General features: G+C 43.3%; 1 protein-coding gene across 2 annotated transcripts in view; it reads right to left on the bottom strand.

Annotated features, from left to right (window-relative positions):
• Positions 1-17847, bottom strand: part of TIAM1 (T-cell lymphoma invasion and metastasis 1) — a 357887-nt gene that overhangs the window by 142490 nt on the left and 197550 nt on the right. For both annotated transcript variants that reach the window (XM_011954980.1, XM_011954981.1), the window contains exon 4: positions 8491-9464. In XM_011954980.1, coding sequence (XP_011810370.1) covers positions 8491-9453 — 963 coding nt within the window. In that variant the 5' untranslated portion in view covers positions 9454-9464. The remainder of the gene's footprint in view (positions 1-8490; positions 9465-17847) is intronic.

Genomic DNA, 17847 nt, shown 5'->3' with positions numbered 1-17847 from the left:
AATCCATCCGGCACACCACTGCCAGGTAAATGTTCCAGGAGCAATGCGGAGGACTCCTCAGACTGCTGTTCCAGACCCTCCCCCAGTGTCCAGCTTTAGCACTTGAGCTTCGGATGTCCCGGCCCACCAGTGAAATTGAAGAACTCATTCCAGGGCATACTCCCAACCTTTCTCGCTCCCAAGAATACTCACGTCCCCCCTTTTACTACAACCAGAAGCCTTCTCTGTGCTTCCTCCAACTGCCATGCCAACCTCTCTACAGCATCTCCTCTCCCACCCCCACCCTACCCCAGCCACACTGAGCTCCTCATCCTTGCTGAAATGTGCTGCGCATCCTCCCATATTGCAACTCAGGAGCCAGTTCCCTCCTCCCCTCCTCTCCTTCAAGTCCCTATCCAGGTCTGCCCTCTCAAGAGTGCCCACCCTGCCACCCTGTCAGGAATTGCCCCCAGCATCCCCCACACTCCATCTTCCTCAACACGCCCTGTCCTTCTTCCACAGCACATCGCTTACTTATTATGCTAACTGTTTTCTGCCACACACACCCACTTCACCCCAACGAGCTCCACGAGCTCATGGATCGTTCCTCGTTGACGCATCCCAAGTGCCAAGAATAGAGCCTGGCATGGGGAAGGCACTTCAAAAATAATTGCTGAATGAACTCACTGCTGCTCATTTTCCACCACAATCTCAAAACAAGGAAAACAGTTTCTCATAGAATGTACTGCAGTTGGAGTTAAAGGTTTTGTCATTTCTCAACTCAGCTCATGCTCAACTAAAGTTGAGGTGACAAGTGAGTCCTAGCTATAAAGCTTACATTTGTAGGCTTCAAGCAACCCAGATGGATTATGTCTTGTGTGGATGCAATCGGAGTTCACTTAAATTTTTGTTAACTCTTTTAAAAAACTGAGAAAGTAAGAAAGATATATTAGGCCGGGTGTGGTGGCTCATCCCTGTAATCCCAGCACTTTGGGAGGCTGAGGCGGGCAGATCATGAGGTCAAGAGATCTACACCATCCTGGCCAACATGGTGAAACCCCATCTCTACTAAAAATACAAATATTAGCTGGGTGTGGTGGCAGGTGCCTGTAGTCCCAGCTACTCCGGAGGCTGAGGCAGGAGAATCGCTTGAACCAGGGAGGCAGAGGTTGCAGTGAGCTGAGATCACACCATTGCACTCCAGCCTGGTGACAGAGTGAGACTCCATCTCAAAAACCAAAAAAGAAAGATATATTGAACTATCTTATGGCCCAAGCTAGATGCTTGGTCAACTGGTGGTCCAAAGCCAACTGGGCCCAAATGACAATGTGACGGGCCAGTCAGGTGGGTTTCCTAAGTTCTCCACTGGGACGCATGGAGACCCTGTGAGGCCTTTAGGGCAGGCTGGCTTCATGGCCACATCCAACAGTCATACATTTACAGTTATGCTGTAAGAAAACAATGATTACACATTGTTATGACCCAATTTGAGTTAAGGGGCACAACTTTCCTCTATTCTTATACTAAGAATATGATCTTTTTTTTTTCTTTTTTCTTTTTTGAGACAGGGTCTCATTCTGTCATGCAGGCTGGTGGAATATAGTGACATGATCATAGCTTGCTGTAGCCTTGACCTCCTAGGCTGAAGCAATCCTCTTACCTCAGCCTACTATGAAGCTGAGACTACAGGCACATACCACCACACCTGGCTAATTTTTTTGAAATTTGGTAGATACAAAGTCTCGCTGTGTTGCCCGGGCTAGTCTTGAACTCCTGAGCTCAAGTGATCCTCCCACCTTGGCCTCCCAAAATGCTGGGATTATAGACATGAGCCACTGTGCCAGACCTAAGAATGTGATCCTCAAAAGCTGAACTACTGGGCATAGTGGTCCATGCCTGTAGTCCCAGCCACCCAAGAGGCTGAGGCAGGAGAATCACTTGAGCCCAGTTCAAGGCTGCAATGCACTATGATGATACCTGTAAACAGTCACTGGACTCCAGCCTGGGAAACACAGCGAGACCTGTCTCAAAAAATAATCATCATCATCATCATCCTGAATGTTCCCAACCTGTATTAGCATAAATGACCAGCTCTCAAAGTGTGGACTACGGTTCCCTAAAATACGTCCAGGGAATCCGTTGAGGCTCTTCCTTTTCCAACTACCCTGTGCAAGGCCAGGTTCTGCTCATAGGGTCCAACCAAACAGCATATTGCAACAGAGTGAATGCAAAAGTAGGTATGAGATGCTAGTGTCTTCTGTTAAGCTGTAAGTCACAGAGATCTGCAAAGATGGAAAACAATGCCTCTGTCCCACATCTTTTATTTTAGACAATAAAACATTGTATTCTTTTAGAGATAGGGGTCTCATTCTGTCACCCAGGCTGGAGTGCAGTGGTGTGACCTAGCTCACGAAAGCCTCAAATTCCTGGGTGAAAGCCTCAAATTCCTGAGTTCAAGCCATCTTCCCACCTCAGCCTCGCAAGTAGCTGGGACAACAGGTACTCACCATGCCCAGCTAATTTTTCCTTTTCTTTTTTTCGAGGCGAGGTCTCACTATGTTTCCTAGACTGGTCAAAATATATATTTTTTATATACATATATATTTATACAATATATAAATACATATAATATAAAATAAAATATATTTGTTATATAGAAAATACATCAAATATATTTGATATATAAATATATATCAAATATATATATATATCAAATATATTTGATATATATTTATATATAGAGAGAGATATATATGTATATTTTTTGAGACAGAGTCTTGCTCTGTCGTCCAGGCTGCAATGCAGTGGTGCAATCTCAGCTCACTGCAACCTCCATCTCCTGGGTTCAAATGATTCTCATGCCTCAGCCTCTCGAGTAGTTGGGATTACAGGCACCCGCCACCATGCCCGGCTAATTTTTGTATTTTTAGTAGAGATGGGGTTTCACCATGTAGGACAGCCTGGTCTCCAACTCCTGACCTGAAATGATCCACCCACCTAAGCCACCTGAATTACTTTTTGAGAGTATAAAAAGGTCTAAGAACTGCTGACATAAGCTATCTCTCAACTACCTACCCACCATCCCACTTCCCAAAAAAAGATCTTGGCAAAGAAGATATATATTCTTGTTGAAAATGCATGGGTTCGTTTTCAAAATAAATATCTCATTGCTTAACTTACGTGCCAGAAAAAGAAAGATAAAGAGAAAAGAAAAAAAAAAAAGGCATCAAACAGAAGACAGAGGAGAAGGGAAAAAAAGACAAGGGTGTTTTAAAAATCGATTTTACGTGAAAAAATTTGTTTTACAAAAACCTGAGGTTCTTAACCAGAAAGAAGCCTCTAGATGGAATGGACTTTAGGGGACCTATGGATCCCTTGAAATGATATGCATAAGTCTTTATTCTAAGGAAAAGGTCCACATTTTTCATCTGATTCTCAAGAGTCTGTGAGCAAAGGTCATATGGTTGTTGATGTGCATTTTCAGCCCAGGAAACAAACTTATCTCTGAGGCATGGAAGCTCAGTTGCAAAATAAAACAAAATTTTAAACATCAAGACAATTTTTCTAGGAACTCAAGCTCCTCCTCTGACAATGCTGCACTCTTTACCTTGTTATTAATGAAATCATCAACGCGACTACTTGCTTATCAAAGAAGGCAGCCGTGAGGGATGGCTCTGCTACAGTTATCCTGGCCACCTCTCTCCATAATCACTGTTTTAGGTGACAGGAGTGGGCAGTAACAATTTTCTTTTCAGCCAAGTCCGTGTGTGTGTGTGTGTGTGTGTGTGTGTATGTATGTATGTACCACAATTGAAGGTTTTGATCTTAAAATCTGAGGATATTGAGCTGAAACCTTTTCAAGCACAGGGAGGCAGTGCAGTGTGAGTGTGTGCTTTGGAAGAAAAGGCCCTCCCTGATTAGAAAGTCAGAAGACTTGGAGTTTTGACCGGGTGCAGTGGCTCACGCCTGTAATCCTAGCACTTGGGAGGCTGAGGCGGGAGGGTGATCACTGGAGATCAGGAATTCAAGATCAGCCTGGTCAACATGGTGAAACCCTGTTTCTACTAAAAATACAAAGAATTAGCCAGGCACAGTGGTGCGTGCCTATAATTCCAGCTACTCTGGGGGCTGAGGCATGAGAATCGCTTGAACCTGGGAGGCAGAGGTTGCAGTGAGCCGAGACCGTGCCACTGCATTCCATCCTGGGCAACAGAGTGAGATTCCATCTCAAAAAAAAAAAAGAATACCTGGGTTTTCATCCAGTTGTGACACCTTATCTTCTAATCTCTTTATTTTCTGGGAATGCTGCTGTCTGAAACTGGCCAGTGAAACTCACAAACCTATTCACCAGCAGCACACCTGGCTAGGGATGCTCGGAGAGCCAGGCTCCTTGCTGCTCTCCTGAGGCTGAGGTTCCCAGAGACATGCTCAGTAGAACCTGGCCATGTTCCTTCATCTCCCAAGTGGATGAATGAAGCTCTCCTTGCAAGCATGCAAAACGGCTCCACGCCAAAGCTTCCCACAGAACACAGAACCTGGCTATAAGACTCCATCAAATGGTAGGGTTCTCTCTCCAACTCACACACTGAAAGTCTCAAAGACACAGGAGAGCTGAAACCTAGAACAATGAGGCAGTCTTCACCATCACAACAACTCCTATTAAGCATCTGTATGTGTAAAACTGTGCCGCGAGTTCTCCATTCATTCATTTGCAGAATCTCCAGCCTCATTTAAGAGGCACTGAGATCCATAGAAGTTAAATAACCAAGAGGTAACAGCCTCAAAATTGCAAGCTCAGATGTGCTGCTAACTTCTTTGTCTGACACTAGGCAGCCCCCTCCTCTGTCTGTAACTAAAGAAATTCATAAAGTTCAGGCCCAAAGACGAACTAGTCATCAATTAAATCCAAGGAGTAACCTATTGAGTACTTTTACAGAAACCAACAGAAATAAATTCTGCTTCAAATAGCATGAGGCTTTACTCACGTTGACCCCCAAGACAAACTTTTCTGCACAGTGCACATGTGCATGCACAACAAACATGCTCATAAAATACCTGGATTAAACCAAAAATTGCCAGCCAGACCCTGAAGAACGTATGTGCCACCGTTCAAGACTGAAATGTGAACTCCAGTGCCTTCACATTTCAATAATCCGTCCAACTACTGAAAAAATCCAAAAACAGGAAAAAGGGCCAAAAACCCTTTTTTCATCATTTTCAAATCAAATGAAGTTGTTCACATTATTTCAGATAACATGTGTTTTCTTCCAGGCTTAGAGGTCATGCTCCTGGGTCAAATGTCTGCCAGGAACTCTTTTCTGGGGAGTAAAACTGCTGACAGGATGATTACAGATTCAACTACATCACCAGGGCAGCCAAGGAGACTTTAATATCTACGATTCAAGCTCACTGGAGAGGTCTCCTGGGTCAAAAACTTTTACCAAAAAAAAAGAAAAAAAAATTTTTTTAAAAGCATTCTTTTCAAGGAAGCTTCCACACCCACTGCCTCTTAAAATACACTGTTTGGAACATAGTGGGCTCTCAAGAAATCGCGTTGGATGAACACGCCAAACTTAGACTAGGAAATGTGGGCGGGTGGATAGTGTTGTGCATAATTCTGGGGTTTGTTTCAAGTCATTAAAGATCCTCACTCAACATATAAAGTCAATACAAAAATAATACTTCCGTGCATTTTATAGGCTCCACAAGAGGTTTCCATGCATGGTATCCTATTTGGTTCTCCTAATGGCCCTGTGGGAGGCTGGTGTCACTCAGACTGGACAGCAACAGATCCTGGGCCACAAAAGATGGAGTGACTGGCCCAAGGTCACCACTGGGTAAGCACTCACGCCAGGATGCAAATGCACTTCTTAGGATTCCTGGCCAATGGCACTTCCCATTACATTAAGCTCCCTAAGCAGTGATTTTATGAGACATCACCTTTAGATGATCTCACTTCCATATATTAACAATTTTAGAAGGTGACAAGCCAAAGAATGGAAATTTCATATAACAATGATACATGAGAGCTTTCAGTGGTACCAGACCTAGAGGGGAGAACTGTCCTTTGCTTTGCCCATTTTCTGGGGGTAACCATAACTCAAAAGCTCAAATCCCCATCAGCCATGGAATGTGAAGGAGAGCAGGGGTCTAGCCATTCCTAGTGTCAGAACCATGGAGAGCCAAAATACAACAGGGCACCCCTCTCAAATCTTACATAGCATATGCACTAACTTAGCACCGTTCAGGGGAAAGTGAAAGTCGAAGGTGATGTTCTGTTTTTAACAGTCTGGGTCACTGTATCCTTCTCTAAGTTTCGAAGGCCTTCTAAATCCTAATCTCTTTGAATCAGCTCTGCAGCGCCAATCTGACGATGCCTTCAAGACAGCCCTTCGATCCCTTTCAGGTGACTCTTTAATAGGTCACTTATCTCTATGATCTGTCCAATTGGCAGTGCAGAAGTAGCCCTCGCAGGGCAGACAGAGAGGCTGCAGATGGGTTATCTGGTCACTTGTGTCATTATACTCTCAATTCAGAAGAGATGGGTTTAAAATTCAGGGAGTATATCTAGAAGCAAGCTTCAGGCTTACCTTCTTAGACCACAGATGCAGCCTTGGTAGCAACTTGGTTTCTAGGACACATGTGTTTTTTTCTTTCCTTAGAGTCAAGGGGTACACGTGCATGTTTGTTACACGGACATATTGTGCAATACTGAGGTTTGGGCTTCTACTGAACCCATCACCCAAACAGTGAACACAGTACCCAATAATTCATTTTTCAACTCTTGCTCCCCTCCCTCCCAGCTTTTAGCGTCCCTAGTGTCTACTGTTTCCAGCTTTATGAGGTATTCAAGATACTGATACAAACACCTACCCCGGGTCCTCAACCCATATGGTTCCACTAACAATGATGAATATTACAACAGCTAACAAAGTTGCCCTTACTGGCTGCTTCCTAAGAACCAGGCACTATGCTTCACATATTATTTCATTCTACTTTCACAAAAAACCTTATCATCTCCATTTGACAGATGAAGAAATTAAAGCTACAAGAAAGTGAACAACTTACCCAAAGTCACTCAGGTAAGAAGAGGTAGAGTCAAGATACCTGGCTTGGACACCATCAGCAAAACCTGTCCTCAGGCAGGAACACAGACAGTCTAATGCCAGTTTTCTTTTTATCGGCTCCCCCTACATCCTCCATCCTATGCCCACTATATTTAGACCCCCTTTCCAGTAGAACATACCTTCGAAATACCCATTTGACTTGCACTGGAGCAAGGCCGGAAGGTGCAGCACCACCTCCTACTGGGCAATCGGAGTGCTGTGCAGGGAAGTCTGCTGCTCAACCTTGAGGCTGCTCCGCCATCAAGGTAAATGGGCCCCGTCTGGAATGTTAACCTGAAGCACCATCTACAAACCACCTCCCCATCCTCAGCAAAAGCCAAGACTCCCTGAACTCTGCCTTGGGGAACAGAAGTACCAGAAAAGGCCCAATGCATGCAGGATTACTCCACCTTTCTTTCTTTCCTTTATTGACACAGAGTCTCACTATGTTGTCCAGGTGGGATTTAAACTCCTAGGCTCAAAGCATCCCCCTGCCGCAGCCACCAAGCCGGCTCAATTGCCCAACATTTTATTATCCTAATCTTAATTATCACTGCCAACTAAGGTAATGGTGCCTCCTTTCACTAGGAAAACACTTTCAAAGTCTTTTTTTTTTTTTTGGAGATGGAGTCTCGCTTTTGTCACCCAGGCTGGAGCGAAGTCTCTTAGTTTCCTCCCCATGGTTTCGTGCACTAGACCCCGAAGCAGGCAAGCTGAGCATCTTTATCCCCATTTTTCAGAGGAACGACTAGAAGTCAGGGTTTGCCCAAGGTCAAACAACTAGCTGGTTGCAAAGTAAGAACTGGAAGCCACTCGTGTTATTCCTTCCGCTACACCTCCCTCCAGAGACAGGGCTGGCCAGCATCGCACGGAACAGGAAATTGAAATGGCTCCCGGTAAGGCAGCGAGCCTGCCAACCACCGAGAGGAGCTGACAAGTGACCCAAACCCGCCCAGAATTTAAAATGCCTCCTCAAAGGAGTTGTCGACTAACCACCTCCCACCTGCTGCAGTGAAGAAATAAGTTCCAAGAGTCTGCAACCCACCATGCCTGTTTTTCCACGGGAAGGACCAAGTTAGAAAGGAAGCTGGAGTAAGTGGGATGCTGTTGAAGAACTAAGATGTAGAAGCAGTTTCCCAATATGAACTTACTAGCTTTTTTCCCACTCCTATCACATCGCCACTCCCCCCACACACTTCCCTTAATCTCCACCCCTTAACCACAGAACTATAAGAGGGGCAAAGCAGAAGAGAGAGAAATCCTCCCAAAACAGCACCAGCTGCAGCAACTACCAGGCAAACAGGGTAAAACCCGATTAAAAGATGGAAATAGTAAGAGCAAAGTCATGCACTGAAAGAGTCATGCACCATTCTCAAAATATTGAAACAAATTTCAATCACTTTACCTGAGTTGTTTTAGCTCTTCTGCCTTGCATGCTGTTGCTATGGCTAATTTGTGGGTTGGTGGCACCTTCAGAGAGACAGTGAGATTTCCTACAGGGAAGTGTGTTATAATTACTGTACGGAGGAGTCTCTTCAGCAGCAGCTGGTGGCATCTTATGGTTTGCAAGATTGGGAATATCAGACACCAAATTCCGACAGTAGCCTGCAAATTTGCTCCCCGGCCCCCCGTTTGCTGTCACTCCAGAGTTTTTCTGAGCATACAAGTCACCCAAGGAATTGGCTCTCTGACAGGTGCTGAGCTGCCGCGGACTCGCCCGCGTTTCCATCCCCCGAGCCTCCTCGCAGTCCTTCTCTTCGGCGGAACCCAAGATTTCTTCGTTGCTTGTTAAATGTTCTTGGCTCAGATCAGAGAGTGAGAATTCCAGGCTGTCCTCCCGCCAGATGTCTGCAGATTTGGAGCGTTTCTTCTTAAAGCTCGCCGTCTCCATGAAAGTGGGCCCATTGGATGTATAGGAATGCTGCCTCCTGCCTCCCTCAGCCAAATATGTAGCGTCATCCCCGTAAAGCCTGCTCTCCTCAGAGTCTGGCATGCTCTGCACAGAGGCTGCCGTGAGGACGATGCTGCTGTCTACACTGGGAGTGACAGAAGAGTCAGTGTAAGACACAGGTCTCAAGCCCATGTCCACTCGGTCCACCCAGATGGGGCTCCCGAAGTCTTCTAGGGTACCATCTTGGGAGAAGGGCTCCAGGCCATTTTCAGCCAGGGACTGGGGGATGCTGGGGGTGCTGCTGGATCGGGTGCTTACTTCGGAGTTCCTGTGGATCACCTTCCCTGAGGAAGCGTGCCTGGTCCGCCGCGTCTTGTGCGAGAGGCGGAGGGAGCGGGACGTGTGCTTGCGCCCCAGGCTGGCATGCTTTTCTCCATAAAACTCGTGCTCTACATGTTGACTTTCTGCGTTTCCCATGGTTTTATGGTCTGCAGCAAAGCGGGGGGAAAGGGGGAGAACTGAGTCACTATTAGTACAGGTATAGGCATCTCAGAGAAAGAGCTCAGCCTGCAGGGAGGGTAGAACACCTTGGCTCACAGGGCTTGTTGGGTAAGTAACAGCACAACTTCTTAAATGCACCTGGTAGGTTCTTGGACTCTTACCTGGGAGCAGGTCGACAGTAACATCATCTACTGAGACTGCCCCCTGAGATGTGAAATGAGCTCCCAAATATGAGCCCCAGACAGTTAGACTTGTCTCTGTCCAGACGGAAGATGGTCACAGGGCACAGCTGAGAGCGCTGCTTTTGTACAGCCACAAACTCCGCTGACTTTGTCTTCCTTACTAAATAATTGAAGTTCTACTCCTACCTAGAAATTGAAAACTCTGAAAGTACAAACCAAAATGTTCACCAAAGGGGTAACTTCTGTTTGAAATGATATACATATTTCAAAAAACAAAACTTAGAGGTGCATTTGGTAACCTCCTTCCCTCCCTGCCAATGGGTACTTTTGGGCTTTTTTTGTTGTTGTTTGTTTGTTTTTGCTCTCTTTGAGCTCTAATAATACTTCAAAATCAATCAAAAATGGAAAACCTCAAAGTATAAGTCTGATCAACTTTTCCTAGTAAATCAAAGTCAAAAATTTAAAAAAGCTTTGACCTTTAATGTCACAGCCTTCTGAGAACCTGGATTTTAGGGGCATTTTGGGAGGGCTATGGAGGGGTGGTGGGGATGGGCAAAACAAAATAGAAATTCCGCTCTCTGCTTAGCAGTAGATTAATGGGTTTATTTCTGGGAGCAAATCCAACCTGTGAACATTAATCTGGTACAGCGTGCCCTGCAAACAGAAATTCACATTGTGAAACCACTAAGTGTGATTCAGCCTTCTGGGGCCCCCCAGGTTAATTCAAGTCCCTCCTTAATATTTTTACAGTCTCTCTCACTGACCCGATGACACAATTCTGTTACCCACAGTGGGAAAGAGAAAAATCTTCAAAGCTCGACAACTGTGACTCTACTTAGCCTATTCTCCTTGCTCCATGAGGTCTCTCTGGCACACTTCAAATTCTATGCACTTAAGATAATGCACATGAAAATAGTTGGAAAGGAAAGAAGAAAAACAGAGTAACTGGGCATATCTCTGAGGTGGTTCTTTTAACCACCTAGAGAGTCGTTCATTCAGAAAATACACATTGAGCACCTACCATGTTCTAGAAGCCAGAGATACAGCAGGGAACAAAAGGGACACATCCCCTACTCTCATGAAGCTAACTTCCAGCCAGGGAAGGCACGCAATACACAAGAAAGTAAAAGGCATGGTGGCAAAGCAGGAAGTGATATTACTGTGATCATTGCAAAGAGATCGAAACAGCCTGGACTACAATATACCTTCACACTGATCCTAGACTTACTCTATAATTCCACTGTTTAGGCTAAAATGTTACTGAAACTCTCACCAGCACATCTTTACTGAAATAAAATTTGTTGCAATACAAAGGGAAACCCTCCATTGAATGTTCCAGTGAGTTCAGGGATAACTCATACAGACACCAGATGTGAAGCTATTCCCAGTCTGGAATATTCCCCACCAGGTCACACATCAGAGGAATCTCAGAGGGAATTTTCCAAGAAAGACAATCTCCTTTTTACTAGTAGCAAGTAGATTTCAAAGCAATATGTTCATGCTTCTCTGGTATCTTTAAGAAGCAAGAAAAAAGATAAAAACGAAAAGATCAACGGTCTGTGCACAACCATTTATATTATCTAAATTCCTAAGAATGGCACATGCTACATTTCTTACAAGTAAAATAAATAAATGTGCATTTCAATAACACTAAAGGCTTTGACCAATGCCTTGGAGTTCTTCAGTTTTTTAAAGTATATATTAAGATACCTGGATGTGCCTATGTAACTATATGTTTTGCCAACAAATAAAGACTTAGAACCAATGTTAGTCACAGCCCCATTTTAAGAATCACATAGGTTTAAATTTAAAAGAGGAAAGGACTATGATGAAATAAATTGAGTAAAAGGCAAAAGTGTCGCCTCAAATATGCTAAGATTTACCCTTCTCTAGCACACATATCAAAAGTTTGCAAATATAAATTGACAGATATATTTTCAACAACAGCTTTCTGGTAAGGCTTGTTTCTGCCAACAGAAAAGTCATTAAGTTAAAAGCCTCAGGAGAGGTTTTCCTGAAGGAAATGGCCCCAACCTTCAAGAATTACCACACTCCATGTATCACGCTGACGGGTCTGTTATATTCATAGCATTTTTAGTAGCAAGATTCTTTTCAGCTGGCCAAGGTAGGAAAGAAGCCACTTTTATCTTCAGAACTAGAATGTAGACAGGAATGCCAAATCTCCTAAATCCTACTAAGAGAAACTCTCAGGGGATGGCCTAAGGAGAGTGAGCAGGAAGTTTGAAGCAACTTAAGTTAAGAAAAATAAGGTTCTAGGGACTGCTGAAACACCTTTCAATTTGAAAGCTGTTCCTGAAAGGTTAGTAAGAACGATGAAAGCCCATGTGGATCAGTGGAGGACTCTGAAATAACATCAGTGTGAAAAGCTGAAATTGCTCATTGCATACAGGAGACACCATCTCCATTTCAGGGACAACCCCTGCCCCACTGGCAACCCCCAGAAAGTTGGTGAATTATAAGTTTTTTTTGTTTTGTTTGTGTTTTGTTTTTTGAGACAAAGTCTCGCTCTGTTGCCCAGTCTGGAGTGCAGTGGCGCCATCTCGGCTCACTGTAAGCTCCACCTCCTGGGTTCAGGCCATTCTTCTGCCTCAGCCTCCTGAGTAGCTGGGACTACAGGCGCCTGCCATGACGCCCAGCTAATTTTTTGTATTTTTAGTAGAGAAGGGGTTTCACCATGTTAGCCAGGATGGTCTTGATCTCTCGACCTCGTGATCTGCTCACCTCGGCCTCCCAAAGTGCTGGGATTACAGTCATGAGCCACCATACCAAGCTGGTGAATTTAAGTTTTAACGTTTTCATGTACAAATGTAAAATGCCAGCTACTTCCATCATCCTAATTTCTTCCTATTCTATCTTACTTAACCCTTTTTATTTTTATCTTCAACAAACAAAACCTGATTTTCATTTTGTATTTGCGTGGGTTTTGTTGTTCCTGTAGTACAAAGGAAGCAAATTCAGGGCAGAAATTTACTTTTACTTTTTTTGCAGCTTCCACTAGACTAGCAATATTCCACGCATGATAAAGAATCATAAATATTGGTGCATTTTAGTAACAAAAGCACCTCACCAACATCATCACACAGTCACTAGGTAGGAGAGAGAATATTTGGGACAAGAAGGACAAGCTGAAATGCAGAAACTGGGATTGACATTGAAAAGGAGGATGCCAGAAAACTGGTACTAGATTTCAAGCTGGGAAACATTACCAGGTTTAAATTCATTAAACTCTTAATTTCCAACTATGATTTACTTCTATAGAATGTTAGTGGCCCCAGATAGCTCTCATGTTTAGGGACTAGGTAGGAGGGAGGTAGGATAAGCTTTTAGCCGAAGAACAACTCTCAATATTCAAACCTGAAGTCTGGCTTCTCGTGCTTTTCTTTCTTTCCAATCTTCTAAGTCAAGCTTGTTCAACCCGTAGCCCGCAGACCACGTGGATAGTTTTGAATGCAGCCCAACACAAATTCATACACTTTCTTAAAACACTAGGAGATTTTTTTGCGATTTTGGTTTTTTTGGCTCATCTGTTATCGTTAGTATTAGTGTATCTTATATGTGGCCCAAGACAACTCTTCTTCCAATGTGACCCAGAGAAGCCAAAAGACTGGACATCCCTGTTCTGAGCTCTGGCTTCCTTAGCCTGCCTCAGCGCCTGTGCCTGTCCCTCTGCCTAGAACGCTCCACCTTTCCGCCTACTCCACCAAGTTCCTTCAGACCTTCAATCAAATGTCCCCTTGTCAAGGAGGCCTTTCCTGACCCCTCCATCTAAAATGACACCCAGTGCTTCAGAACTCAACATTTCTTACCCCTCTTCTTTTGCTTTTCGCCTTCACAATGATCATAATTGTAACCAACAATATATATTTCACTTACTGGTCTTTCCTATTCTCTACTGGTCTCTCTTATTCTCTCTTCCCACTAGAGCCTAAGCTTCAGGAGGGCTAGAAGTATCTTGTTTCCTGCTGTATCCTCATTGCCTAGAACCCAGCCTGAAAGGTTGTAGGTGGTCCATTAAAAAGCCACTAAAAACTCAAAAGAAAAAAAAAATCCTGGAATGAATGAATGACAAAGACACTTTAATGTAAGATGTGAAAACTCATACAACTACAATGCAACATAGGCGAGAACATGACCACAATGCGAATGAGACACAGCACACATTGGTCTTAAATACACTAGCCTCTTCTCTCAGGACGCCTGGAAGATACTTCCCCATTAGCTCGCTACTCTCTGGGTCCTTTCCACCTGCAGGTCTGTGTCCGTCCCTTACTCTGGACCACCGGGTTGAAGGTCACCCTGATCCATGAACTTAGGGGTGAGGGTGTTCAGCTTATGCTCCAGTGTGTTCCCCTCCCCACCCCCAGTGCTTCCTGGGGAAAGAATTAAGGGCTTGCACCTGTCTCATTCCACTGAATTCTTGCCTTCAGTTCCTATCTTCCTCTTCCTTTTGGAGCTGCAGTGCAGAGGTTCAGGAATGAGGTTAAGAACTGAGAGAGCAGCTCTCCCCATAGTCAGGACAATGAGTGCAGAACTGCTCAGGCCTAGGAGGATCCAGAGAAAGTGGGGGCAAGGGAGACTTAGTGGCATGACGGGCAAGAGCGTCATCTGAAAGTGGTATGGGGTCAAAGCATCAGGAGTTCCCAGGGGAGTGCTTAGGGCCAGGGATCAAAGACAATAGGATAAGTGTGATTTTTCTATTCTTACCAACACCATGATCCTCTCTTAAAGTGATGAGTTAAACTTTTCAGTAAGTAATCACCTTAAAGGCCTTTAAATCCCATCAAATTAAATGCAGATACTCCTCCATTTATTATGGGGTCGTGTCATCATAAATCCACTGTAAGGTGAAGATATCCTAAGTCAAAAATACATTTAATACACCTAACCTACCAAACATCATAGCTGAGCCTAGCTTACAGTTGAGCAAAATCATCTGACACAAAGTCTATTTTAAGTATTGAATATTTGTTGAATATTTATTTATAATAAGTGAATATTTCATATTCAACACATATTTCATACAACTTATTGAATACTGTGCTGAAAGTGAAAAACAAAAGGATTGCATGTGTACCACTGCAAAGTTAAAAAAACACAAGTCAAACCACCCTAAGTTGGGGACTGTCTATACATAGTAAAGGAGTTAAAAGGTATTTTAAGAAACTTTATCAATATGCATAAATACTTGTTAGTTAGGGTGGTTCATATATATCTGATAGGTGGTCATTTCTCAAGGACTGCTTTTATAGATTTATTAGGCTACTAAGCCTTTAAAAAAAAAAAAGATATAGAACTATACACATACATTGAAACAATGTCAAATTCCTGGCTTTCGTATTTTACTGTAATTATGCAAGATGCAACCATTAGAAAAAACTGGGTGATGGTTACATTTCCTGCATACAATTTCCTGTGAATCATAATTATTTTGAAATAAAAAGTTAAACAAACAAAATGAGTCTTAAATAACTAACTGAATAGTCTAATGAAACTGTAGTTTAAAGTGAGAGTTCTTCAAAAAAAAATGTAGTTGAATCCCCTTTTATTTTTAGCTGAAAAGCATCTAGAATATTCTAACATAATTTCAATGAATTAGGCCACAACAAAAAAAACAAGCATTTATTGAGCATCATCTAGCAAAATGTGATCAGAAAGTACAAAGCAAACACAGAACAGTGGTCCAAAATGAGGTTAAATAAAGAGGTGACATTGATTTTCTGAGGATAAAGCTTCTGTCTTAACAAACTAGTGAAAAAAATAAGTTTTTAATATCTGGTGCCAGCAAGTTGGAGTAAACCAACTAAGGCCTATCTTGCCCCAGCTAATGACAACTAAAAACTCTGGACCAACAAGTAAACAAAAGCAAAAAAAAAAAAAAAAAGAAAAAGATCAAAACCTGAGGATGCCACCCATTTAAGGGTGAGTTTCCTATATTGTTTTTAATGTCCTAATTTCTCACCCAGCCTTATACCAAGGGTGAGTATAGCTCCAGTGAAGCTATGACACAGGCAGCAAAAACTCTGGATCAGACCTTGTTGTTCCACCCAGAGGAATCAAGAATGGTCCCTGTAAGCCAGAGAGAGTGTAGAGATATCAGAGAAAAGAGAACTGGAAAATAACATCCCATAATAGTGCGTATAAATCTGCACAAGTGCCAGGCTCACTCCTCAGATGCACATGCCTAGGACTGACCCAAAGCAAGACAGCAAAAGCTTTGAGAATTGAATCAAGACATAAACCACAGCCCAACCCTCAGACTAACACCTGAGTGGTACACAAACAGGACAAACTCAAAGCAGTATACCAAAGGCTTTGAAAACTGAACTGACATTAGAGCCTCCACCCACGGAGGTCAGACAGCACTTACAATCTGAACCCAGTCAGGTTGATTGCCTGCAAAATAACAACAAGGAAAAATCAATATTCTCCAGATGATGTAACAAGACCTGGAGTATCACGACATAATATTCAAAATGCCCACAATGCATTTCAAAGAACCAGGAAAATTTGATTAGCTCTCAAGGGTAAGGACAATCAATAGATGCCAATCCCAAGGTGGCCCAGATGTTGGAATTATCAGACTTCTAAAGCAACTATTATAAGTGTGCTTCCTGAGTAAAAGTAAACACCCTTGAAATTAATGAGAAACTTAACTGCTTGCAATGCCTGTGTAAGATCATTATGAACATCAATGATGATATTAATACATGAGTAAAGGCTGGGCGCGGAGGCTCATGCCTGATCCCTGCACTTTGGGAGGCCAAGGAGGGTGGATCACTTGAGGTCAGGAGTTGGAGACCAGCCTGGCCAACATGGCAAAACCCCATCTCTACAAAAATACAAAAATTAGCCAGGCATGGTACACGCCTGTAATCCCAATCCTACTTGGGAGGCTGAGGCAGGAGAATCACTTGAACCCAGAAGGCAGAGGCTGCAGTGAGCCAAGATGGTGCCACTGCACTCCAGTCTGGGAAATAGTGCAAGACTCCTTCTCAAAAAAAAAAAAAAATACATGAGTAAACAAATAGAACACATATAAAAAAGAAAGGTCAACCCTATATGACCCAAGATACAGCATGCACCTTGCATTTTTAAACCACCTGTACTGTGCAAGGAAATATTCCAGTTAATAGAAAGCCACCCTGTGGTCAAAGTCCTGGGCATAAAGAACATAGAAAAATCCTTCCACAACCACAGATTGTTGAGAGGGAAAACAGGGAAGGAAAGAAAAAGACACAAGGGAATCTGGAAACAACCTCATCATCTTGAGGACTAAGGAGGTTGTAATAATATTTTTATGGTTTAGGATGTCTAATGCCCTTAATTACACCAGAGGTTCCAGTGGTGCTCCTAGCAGACAGTAGGATGCCCCACCCTCTAGCTGAAGAACAGGAAAGTTCCACATGAACAATGCCTCACCCTGTGGGTCAGCTGGCCAGGGCTTTCCCTGTGTGGGAGTAAATAATCGAAAAGGTGATTCTACCACTGGGATCAAACATCTCTAGCGCAAATTCTTCTCATCCTCCAGAATTAAAATCTTAGATTTGAGATGCACATTCAAGATACGGACTTTGAGAGAGTTAAAAACTCTCTCCAAGAGTATTAAGATGTGGCCGGGCACAGTGGCTCACACCTGTAATCTCAGCACTTCGGGAGGCTGAGGCAGGTGGATCACTTGAGGTCAGGAGTTTGAGACTAGTCTGGCCAACATGGTGAAACCCCATCTCTACTAAAACTACAAAAATTAGCTGGGCGGGGTCGTGGGGGACATCTGTAATCCCAGCTACTAGGAGGCTGAGGCACAAGAATCGCTTGAACCAGGGAGGCGGAGTTTGCAGTGAGCCAAGATTACACCACCGCACTCTAGCCTAGGTGACAGAGCAAAACGCTGTCTCAGGAAAAAAAAAAAAAGAATATTAATATGTAAATATTTCACACGCCTATATACATGATAAATCTGTGTAAGAATTTTAAAAAGCAATTATTCCGGATGGATTGCTTGTAGGGCAATTTTCACAATTTTACCTTTTTTAGGTACTTTCTAATGTTTTTATACTAAATATGTAATTCATTTGAAGGAAAGTAAAATAAATAGAACATGCCAACAGGTTTTTAAGTCACTGAATTTTTTTTTACAGTTGAAGAGAGTGAGGATGTGGGCACTATG

The sequence above is a fragment of the Colobus angolensis genome, unplaced genomic scaffold (assembly GCF_000951035.1).
Source record: "Colobus angolensis palliatus isolate OR3802 unplaced genomic scaffold, Cang.pa_1.0 Scaffold390, whole genome shotgun sequence".
Lineage (NCBI taxonomy): Eukaryota > Metazoa > Chordata > Mammalia > Primates > Cercopithecidae > Colobus > Colobus angolensis.
This window is presented reverse-complemented; position numbering and strand designations above follow the sequence as displayed.